This window comes from Capricornis sumatraensis, chromosome 10 (genome assembly GCF_032405125.1).
Source record: "Capricornis sumatraensis isolate serow.1 chromosome 10, serow.2, whole genome shotgun sequence".
Classification (NCBI taxonomy): domain Eukaryota; kingdom Metazoa; phylum Chordata; class Mammalia; order Artiodactyla; family Bovidae; genus Capricornis; species Capricornis sumatraensis.
Window position 1 is genome coordinate 57,351,843 of NC_091078.1, and position 10,515 is coordinate 57,362,357.

A 10,515-nucleotide genomic window follows, 5' to 3' on the forward strand; every position below is an offset into this window, starting at 1 on the left:
CAGGTACGGGCACATTATAGCCAGGGCTGCTCTGCACAACCTTACTGCCTCACATTCTCTTCACCCCTGCACCTCTGCTCATCTCTTTTCTTAAAATAATTTAAAACAGACTTGCCAAGGGCTACACAAACAAATAGGTGAATGTGAGTATGACACCCAAGCATGCATTTTCCCCTAATGGTCTATTTTGCCCCATCATTCTGATCCTCCCATAATTAGATGCCTTCCAAGTCCAGGGTCTACCTGCAGTAAGACCCCCAGGGTAGAAAAGAGATGGGGCCATTCATCTGTGAGAGGTTCCTATAAGAATCCTGACCTGCTACTTCCCATGCTGTGCCCCGTCCTAACCTAGACTCCAGCAAGGTTAGAGGAATGACCCCCAGATGGGGGCTCCCCAACTGGTGTGGGGCTTTGTCCTTTGATGCTCACCAAGATTGTCTGGGGTGGTTGGGGCTACTCTGGGGCCACCTGCATTTGTTTTTTATTGTGGGAAGGTGTTAATGGTTTCTTCCTTGATTAGGTAGAGATGAAGATGCACGTGTTAGCTGTGCTGCTGAAGGGAAAGGCATGTATGCCCTTGGTGGGTCTCCTGGCCTTACTATTACCCTTGGGATGACGTGTTGCATACCACCACGTGCTAGGGACCCTGCAGGAGACAGTAAGGTCAGGGTCATGAGACCAGGGTGGTTGTACTCCTGGCCGAGTTAATATGCAGTCTGGTCCTTGCTGCTCTACTGCCATGTCCCCGTCTGTCAAGTAGAGTAGCAACTGCCCGGCAGCATTGAAATTACGCTCAGAATTTGGATTCTTTCACAATGGGAGGGGTTTGCACTGGAGTGAGTTGTAGAGGATGGTGCAGCTAGAAGGAGGGTGGTCGTTGCACACCATGAAATAGCTGACTAGAGCGTGCTGCTGTGTGCTAGGCCTGAGAAGTTCCTTTGGTATTGCCTTGTCTCACAGTCCGTCAAACATCCTCAGATCCTCCAAGCCAGAGTGGACTGTTTTTTCATCATATTCTGTCATTCCTAGACCTGAGCTCAGGAGCAGAGGTGTGACAGGTGGAGCCACACAAGGCTGGATTAAACATTAACACAGCTGCCACCATTACCCCAAGCGAGCTGCAAAGCTAGCTGGTAGCCCCAGCTAAGGAGCTGGTGCCCAGTGACCGTGGCTCCCTTTGCCCAGGTCTTGGCTGAACTGGGCAGCTTTGGTCACTTCCAGGTGCAGCTGCTGATACTGCTGAGTGTGCCCAGCTTCCTGACCGCCTTCTACACGTTCACCCAGGTCTTCATGGTCCTGGACGAGGCCCACTATTGTTCAGTGACCTGTGTCAGGAACCAGACTCTGAACCTGAGCGCGGCTGAGCAGCTGGCCCTGGGCTTGCCCCTGGATGCTGCAGGCAGTCCCGAGCCCTGCCTCATGTTCCAGTTGCCCCCGATGGTGCCAGCCTGGAGTACGTCCTCAGCCACAGCTTCAGTGAGACACAGCTTTGCGAGGCGGGCTGGGTCTATCCCGAAGGCAGGCCCTTGTCCGTAGAGAATGAGGTAAGGCCGCTGTCAGTCTGACTTTCTAAGTGTTTTGAGTCAGTCAGCTGCTCTGCCTGCTGCCCTGCCCTCAGTCTCTGGTGTGACTGCCTCTGAAGCTGCCCCTTCACCCCAGGCCTGAATGACCATTGTCATGCCTGTTTTGCTTTCTGTCCTCTGCCTGTCGGCCCATCTAATTCTCCATCCATTCCCTTTGTCTGGGATGTTTGCCCATCTGTCCATTCATCTCTCTGTTTTTATCTGTCCCTCTGCCTGTCTGCCTCATGGCCTTCTTTCCTGCCGCTCCTGTCCAACTGTTCTGATGCCTTTCTCTTTCCTAGGTTTGCATCTGCCTTCCCATTTGCCTTTGTCTTCCAGTCCACCCCGTGTGTCTGCCCACTTACCTGTCTTCCTTGTTTAACGAATCTTGCAGTCCTACCCCTTCCCTGCCCACCCGTCTACCTTCCTGCTTGCTTGCCTTGGAGTCCCTGCCTTCAGCCTTTCTCTCTCAATCTTTTCCTGCCTGCCTGCCTGCCTCTGAGATGCTGGAGGCCACGAGGAACTCTAGGACTTGTCCTGCACATACCTGAGCAATTGCTGATGCTAACTCTGTTCTCTTAGGAGGGGCCCCAGCAGAACAGTAGAAAGACTTTCCCCCTCCAGCCACCTCAGAGCAAGAAGGGTTGCTTCCCAGACAGTAGGGCGGAGCACAGAATAGGGAGATGACTTGACAAGGGCAGCACACATGCTTCCCAGTGAACCTGGGACTCATTCAGGGCACCCAGCAGCCTGAGGTCTGTCCTCCTGCCGCCTTCCTGATCCTCCCGCTCAGTCCACTCACAGGGGGAGTAGGTCACCTTGAACTCCGCTAGCCCCTGGATCTAGCCCAGCCTGGGTTTGTCTGATCCTCAGTGCCCCTTCCTTCATCTCCTCAGTGTCTCACCGATGGTAGATCTGATCTTCATCATCCTAAGATGCTGTGTCTGCCTCGACAGGTGCTCATAAACTCGCTGCCCATCTAGCCAAGTGTCACCATCCTTATAGCTCAGGCAGGCTTCCAGAGTGCTCAGAGCCAACCCTGCTCTTGTTCACAACCTTTGCTGGACTGTTCATGGAATTGTCATCCAACCAACAGCTCCTGAGTTCTCAGTATGTGAGGCGCCGTCAGAACAGAGGCACCGTCAGAACAGAGGCACCCTGTTCACCTCTGAGAAGACCTGAACTCGTAGTAGAGGGACAGAGGCTCAATGAACTCTGAGGCTAGAATTCGCTTCTTCCTGGGGAGAGAATGGGCAGGCAGCTCCCTGAAGGAGTTGGTGTGTGAGCTGGGTGCCCAGGGACCAGAAGAAGGTTAATAGGAAAAAGGAGAAAGCCTTCGTAGACAGAGAATAGAAAAAGAAAGGCCTGGTAACAGGAAGAAGGTGGTGTGTCAGGAACTTGGTTTGCCTGGGCTAGGGGTGGGCAGGTTTCATGGGACGAAAGGGATGTTCTCAAAGGACTAAGGGCCTCTCTGTCCTCAGTCACCAACTTAGTCTTTGCTGACCCTGGTGTTGGACCTTGGCCCTCTGGCCCTTCCCTGACATGTTTCCACAGACCCACCCTCCCAAGGATTGCAACTCCCAAGTGAATGTACGCTTTTGGTACTTTGTGCCTCCAACTACTTGACAACCTCAAACTCGGGCCCAGAGTGGAGCTACCTTGTGTGGTGTCCATCCTGGCTTCCAGTCTACAAGCAGGGGTAGAAGCTACAGTGCAAGCAATGCTGACTCTGGGACTTCTCTGAGCTGATATCCCAAGTTTCCTTTATAACCAGCAGCATCACACACAAAGTGAAATACAGATAATCCAGATTTGAGAAGAAAAAAAAAAAAAAAATTTCCTTATAAGCTGTGTGCTCATGAATGACAGAGTACATTTCTCCTTCTCAGCCTACGTGTCCAACGTTTCCTGGGTGCCCATCCTTGGTAAAAGAGAAAATGACTCCCAGCCCTGTTCACACAAACCTCTGAACACAGAGGACACTGGACCATCAGTGAATAGGAAAAACAGTGAGGTCTGTCCTGGAACCACAGAAGGAAGGCGTGCAGAGCAGAGAGAATAGCCATTTCTAGGGTCTGGAGCATGAAAGCCCCTGGCCTGTGTGAGCAATGCTAACATACAAAGAGGACTGGGAAAAGACAAGAGCCAACTCTTAAAGAGTTTCAGATACCAGTGCTAAGGAATTGGGACTTTCTTCCAGAGACCAGTGGGAGCCATTGATGGTTTGGAACAGTGGAAATGAGACTTGATGGGTTGTGCTCCAAGAAATGGGGTGGGATTCTGCAGTCCACCATGGCAGGCCCCAGACAGAACTGTCCACCGTAGGCATTAGGGCTGGGGAGGTTGACACCTGGTGTCCCAAGTTGGAGCCCTCTTCGTCTCGTTTCCATCTGCAACATGACACCAGCACATGAACTGGGGTTGGTCTTGGCACCTCTCCAGGCCTCTCTCTTCTGCGAAACAGAGGGAATAAGAAGCCTACATGGGAGTTAGAGAATTTGATAAGATAGGATTAATGAGTGGTGTCCACTGAGCAGAGGAGGCAGCCTTGGTGGAGTCCCATGGCTTGGCACGCGCGTCTTCAGAGCATGGAGGCCCCTTGTATCCGAGATGCCTATGTCACCAGCTGTGTGCTTCTTGGGCCTCACGAAGCTGTGTTAGTACAGCCTCAGCTGAACTGACTTAGCACAGCCACTTTGCTACCTATGTTGTACGTGTTCATTCCTTTTATCCTATCAGGTGGTACTAAGGAACCTGTTTCATCTTCATTTGTACATGGGAAACTCAAGACACCAGCAGATCAGCTAACAAAGTCACACAGAATGACTCAGCAGACCTTTATTCATAATTTTTTATTTTAAACAATATCTAACTACAGAGGCAATCTGTGGTGGCGAGACAAAAAAGCAAACAGGATAGAACAGGGTGGAACACCAAGTTCCAAATACCCAGTCCTGCCACACTTCACTCTCAGGAGCAATCCATTCATCATTTGATGATCACTTAAAGCTCTTACAAAATTAACAGTTGTCCTTCAAGACAGATGTAGGAGCAAAATACTATCTCCTGAATTGGTTAATTTTTGGCTAAAGATTAGGTAACTCATGGAGATTGGCTTCTCAGCTAACTGAAGGTATTGATTGGTTCCTTCCTTCCTTCATTCACTCATCCTTTCACTCAGGAAACATTACCTTAGCTTTCCCTTAGTTTCACTTCCTGTCCAGGGCAGCAAAGATGTCTGAACTCACTGCCATCCAGCTGTCCAACTCTAGGACCTAGGACTAGCTGCTGAAGCTATGTATAGTAAGTCAAGGATTGTTGCTAGGATTATGTGAGATGATGCATGTGAAACATTTGGCATAGTACCCAATCCAGAGAAACCACTCAGCACGCATTAATATTGTGAAGTTGTCTCCGTGAGCTCTGGAGGAGAACTCACCTGTCATGATCCCCCTGCGCACACTTGAGTATGGAGCTGAGAGGTGTGCAGGGGGCACAGAACTTCCTTGAGGGGCACACAAACGGGGGTCAGTCACATGCCATTGTTGTGTGTGCACATGCAGTGGACGTGTGTACAGATCTATATGGACGCCCCTATGTTCTTCACTTGGACTTCCAATCTGTCCGTCAGGTTCTGTGAGTCTCCAGGTAGGCTGTCTCCCCTCCATCACCATGTGTGTGCAGGGTTCATGTTCCTGCATCCTAATCTCTTTCCTTAAGGGATGTGTGAGGGCTCCTTAGGATTCTGATTGCCCGAGAATGATGGGAGTTTCAGGGGGATTTTGCAGTCAGTTGGGAAAAGTCTGAAAGGCCCAAGCAGGTCACAGGGGTGCCGTAGTTACAGGGAAGAGGCCCCATTTGTCAGGAAGAAGCAGTTAGTGACTGTCGGGGGTTCCCAAACCGTGCATCTGTAGTGGGTCAATAATTTTATATGGTATCTCCAGGCCAGAAAAAATGCCTAGACGATTCATATAATAAGTAATTTGATCCAAACAACTTAAGAAGAGGGACTTCCCCGGCGGTCCAGTGGTCAAGACTCTGCACTTCCAATGTGACCCTTGGTTGAAGAACTAAGATGCCTCATGCCGTGCAGTGGGGTAAACAAACAAAAACCATCAACAGCAAAAATAAAACAGAAACAAAACTTCACAATTTAGATACTAATAACTCAGTAGCTGTTTAAAAAATACACAAAAGAAAACATTTGAATTTCATCCTCAAGTAAGTGCAGTTACTTCCTAATAGGATATATTGGCAACCACACATCGCAGTCCTTGAGCCCTGTGGGTTTCACGTGGTTTTTGCTTTTTCCACAGCACTTGCCAAAAACACAACTTCACACCGATCACTGAAAAGAATTGCGTGAACCACCTGGAGCTGGTAGTTTGATATGAAACAGATGTTGACTGTCACTGTATTTCCTCTTACACTTCTAAGTATCGTGTCGTGCACTGAGTTCACAAAGCTGGTGCCCTGGGGTACCTTGATACACAGTTTGGGAACCTGCCCCACTTCTGTCCTGAGAGGTTTGTCATGCGTGGTCTAGCTGATAAAAGGACTTGCCTTAGCTGCCCCTGAGCTCACATCTGCCTGTGTCTACCTCATTTTAACATGGTCTATGGTCGGAAGCATCTGAAGGAAACCTCAGTGTATGTGGCTGGGCTCCTCACTGGGGTGCTCACCTTCGGGCCCCTCTGCGACTGGTAAGAACCTTGACCAGTTCCCCCGACCCAGCATGCTCTTGGGCTCCTGGCCCAGAGTTTAGTTCTCCCCAGGGCCCCTCTCACCAGTCTCCAGGTAAGGCCCTGTCTACCTGCAATGGGACTCCCAGCTGGGGCCATGCACCCTCCCACAGACAGAGCACCCAGCAAAGGGCTTGGGGCTGGGTCTCCCTTCCTCTTTCCCCTCAGAGAGATTCACTCCTCGACCTGCCCCTTTGCAACCCCAGGATTGGCCACAAGGCCCCTCTCCTGGTGCCGCTGCTCCTCTTCGCCATCCTCGGCATGAGGACAGCCTTCATGCCCAGCTTTGAGCTCTACATGGTCCTGTGCTTTTCTGTGGCCACAGTCGTCCCTGGATATACCTTCAGCAATGCCACCCTACGTGAGTATCTGGGCCCTGAAGCCATCAGCTGCAGAGCAAGGCCATGGGGCCTGTGTGGCCACACTCCCACACTGCCTGGGGGGCCCAGTCAGCTCCATGCACCTAAGGTGATGGCACTGGCACGCCCTGAACTGGACCAGGACCACAGCCCCTGACCTGGTGGCATCTCACGATAGCAGGGAGTGATAGGGTGGGGTCTAGCCCAGCCTCAGCCTCTGCCTGCTTCCAGTTACAGAGTGGGTGGGGCCCTCGTCGAGGATCCAGGCTGTGGTCCTGGCACAGTGTGCCTTCTCCCTGGGGCAGATGGCTCTTGGCAGGACTTGCCTGCAAGACATCTGGAACTGGAGACTCTTCCAGATTGCTGGCACAGCACCTGTCTTTCTGCCCTTCTGCTTCTGGTGAGGAGATATTTCCCAGGCAAACTACCTCTTGGCTGGTGCTGCATGCAGAGAGGTGTCTGGGAGAGGGAGCCTGTGAGGCCTGTAGGGTGTATGTGTGCTAGGACAGCAGGGAAGTTCAGGCCCCAAGGTCACAGCCATTCCTGACCCACAGGGCCGTGCCAGAATCTGCACTGTGGCTCCTTACCTGGGGGAGGGGAGAGGAGGCCAAACAATTGATCCAGAAAGTGGCCTTGATCAACAGGCACAAAGTCTCCTCCCAGCTCCTGAGCCAGGTACTTGCAGCACTGGGCCAGCCCTGCCTGATGGGACCACACAGACCGGCCTGCCTGGCCCCTCACTCTGCACATCCCTCCCAGCTGGCCCCAGAGAAGACCAGCCCTGCAGGGAATGCCCTAGATCTGTTCCAACACCCCTAGCTCCGTAAGGAGACCCTGATTCTCTTGTACATCTGGTGAGTGGACTCAGGGCCCATGGCCCTCGCTGAGGCCTAAACTAAAGGGCTGCCATGTCTCTGTGGGAGGTGGCTGTCTGGGTACCACTGGGTCGCTTGCTGGCTGTGCTTCTGTCTCCTGTAGTGGCTCCTGGCCAAGGCAGTCTCTCTTTCTGAATGCGATGGGGTCTCATCACCTGGCACTGAGAGGGACTCTTGAACTCTGCAGGTTTGTGGACAGCCTGGTGTTCTGTGAACAGGGAGGCCTGGCATGCTGTGATTTATGGGGTTGCAAACAGTTGGACGCGACTGAGCGACTGAACTGAACTGAACTGATGTTCTATGGCCTGGGCCTCAAGGTGGGGCACTTTGGCCTGAACATCTACCTGACACAGTTAATCTTCGGAGCAGTCGAGGTGCCTGCCTGCTGCTGCAGCATTTTATAATGGAATGGATGGGCCGCAGGTAGAGTCAGTCAGGGACCCTGGTTCTGGATGGCCTCACGTGTATCACCATCATCTTCATCCCAGCAGATACCAGGGCCTCTGCCCACACCCACCCCTGCTACCGAGACCCCTTGTTTCCTTTTCAGGAGTGAGGGCTTCTCTGGGGCTTGGGTGCACAAGGGGTGAGGAGTTTGGGAGGCAGGGACAGGGCCCAGGGGGTGGGCTGGCCACTCTCCCTGTGGCTGATGGGCAGCTTCCACCAGATCTGCCTGTGGTGGTCACTGTGCTGGCTCTGGTGGGGAAGTTTGCCTTGGCAGCTGGATTTACCATCTTCTATGTGGGCTCTGCTGAGCTCCTCCTCACTGTCATCAGGTAAGGGTGGTGGGTGCGACCCTGGCTCCTCTGCTCCCAAGACCCTCATTTTGACCATCCCTCCCCTGCCCTCCCTGGTGTTCCCCACAGAACTTACAGGACTGGCTCTGGGGCAGCAGGGCTGGATGGGGTCCAGGGCTGGATGAGGTCAGGGGAGTGCAGAGGAGGGCAGTGGAGGGCAGATACACCAGGGGCCATAGCCTGGCCTTGTCAGGACTAAATACAGTGTGAGTCCAGGTTTCATGAATGGCTCAGAAGGAAGTCTGCAGTGGGAGTGGGGGGTGGTCAGGAGGTGCAGCCTTTGACCGGAGACTGGATAGGTGGGCAGGAGTGCAGCCGGCAAACAGAAGGCCTGGAGGTGGGAGAAGCAGGCCGCATCGTAGGACCAGAAGTGCAGGTTGATGGGGCGGGAAGGCTGGGTCGACTTGAGGAAGCCTGGGGACTGTGCACGTCTGGGGAGACCAGATGAGACATCGGGGCTTTCCAAGGATGTGAGCTGGGGTGGAACTGTGGGAGGAGCTGGGGTGGACCCAGGGGAGGCCAGGTCTGCTCAGCTTCTGCCAGCCTTCCCACAGGCAGACAGGCATGGCGCTGGTGGACATCTTTTCAAGGATCAGGGGCATCCTCATGCCACTCATGATCCTGCTGGGCGAGCATCACGTGTCCCTCCTCATGCTCATCTATGGCAGCCTCCCCATCGGGGCCGGCTTACTCGGCCCGGCTGACAGAGACACGTGGCCAGACCCTGAAGGACACTGTCGACGACCTGGAGCAAGAATCCTGACCACAGTGAGGTGCTTGCTCCCTCTGAAGCCCAGGACCTCACATCATGGCCCCTCTTCCAGAAGGCCAGGTCTCTACTTTACCACTTGTCCATTGTTGCAGAGGGAGCCCTCACAATTCCCATACTTTGGGGAGGAGGTGGCGAGGAATGAGGACAGTTCCTAGATAGCCAATGATGACCTTCTGCTTCCTCCAGCTCTCTGAAGGCAGTGCTCTCAGAAAAGGATTTGGAGGCCTCGAGAAGTATTTCCAGCCCAGGGTAGCCTTTAGAGCGGCATTTAGCTGTATGACTGTGTCTCCAAAGCTAGACCTGCAGCAGCAGAGAGCTGCCTAAACACTCCCCTGTCAATAGCTGGACCTGTGAGCACCACCAGCCTTGCTAATGGAGGCAGTACCCTGTGAGCTGGCCCCAGAGCCAGCCACCTGCTGCCTGGTCCAATCTCAGAAGCATCCTAGATGGGCCTCCCTCCTTTCAAAACCATGCTCATCCCCAAAACCCCATCCCCAGTACCCTGTTCTGAATTAGAATCTTGGGTGTGTCTTGGGTTTAACTTGTTCTCTGACACTCTTTGGGGATATGGCTCCTCAGATCCCCTCCATCTGGGATTCCCCCTGTCCTGAAAACATAGTCAGGCCCAGAACAGGACAGCTGAGTAGGGCCTCTCCCAGCCCTTGAAGTCATGGGCCCATCCAGGCAGGTGGACAAAGGGAAGTTTGCAGTTCCTCCAGTGGCTGGACCAGGCCTGAATGGATAAGGTGGGACCCACAAGACATTTGGTCTAGCTGAGAGGAGACTGATTCAGTCAGAATCAACGCTTCAGGGCTGCCTTCTCTTCAGAGGTTCTCCTTCACCTGCCCTTCACTCAGGACCAGTGGCGGGGAGAGGCAGGACGTGGTTCTGTCCCTCTCTAGGCCCCTCTTCCCTTTCGTTTTCTGATGCTCTGGCTCTTGCAGGGCCCATGCAGGGTAAGAGAAGGGGGCAGAAGTCTTCTTACTTGGTGGCCACTAGTGTTGGTTCTTTGGGGACTTGCAGTGAGTAATCATCAGTCAGTGGCCCTGGGAGGCTCCTACAATTAGGCTTTCTTCAAGAATATTCAGGGGTTCTCAGTGATCACCCCAGGACCTCTGCTTTGCTCCTTAGTATGAATAAGATGCTGGCAAATGACTCCTTGGAACCCTACTTCATCTCCTGCCCCTCCCGGTGGATCCCCACATTGTATCTCTTGGGCTGGCCTCCTTTACAAGACAGTCCAACTAGCACAACCATAGCAGCACGTTAGCCCAACTGTCCACCTTCTTTCTGCTTGCACCCCAAGAGCTGGGCACAGCTAGAGAGCATCATACTCGCGGCTCTCTTCTCTGAACCCACAGTCACCAGCACTTCCTGAGTCTTCAGCAGCACCTTGTATTCCTACCAG

General features: G+C 53.1%; 1 protein-coding gene across 1 annotated transcript; it reads left to right on the plus strand.

The window, feature by feature from the left end:
- Window positions 1–526: 526 nt before the first annotated feature.
- SLC22A13 (solute carrier family 22 member 13) lies at window positions 527–9,098 on the plus strand. Its single transcript, XM_068983097.1, is given in 13 exon segments — window positions 527–569; window positions 1,163–1,435; window positions 1,438–1,544; window positions 6,168–6,265; window positions 6,511–6,665; window positions 6,895–7,063; window positions 7,218–7,338; window positions 7,423–7,529; window positions 7,828–7,931; window positions 7,934–8,026; window positions 8,203–8,314; window positions 8,890–9,027; window positions 9,029–9,098. Coding segments are annotated over 13 exon segments (1,590 nt in total).
- Window positions 9,099–10,515: the final 1,417 nt, after the last annotated feature.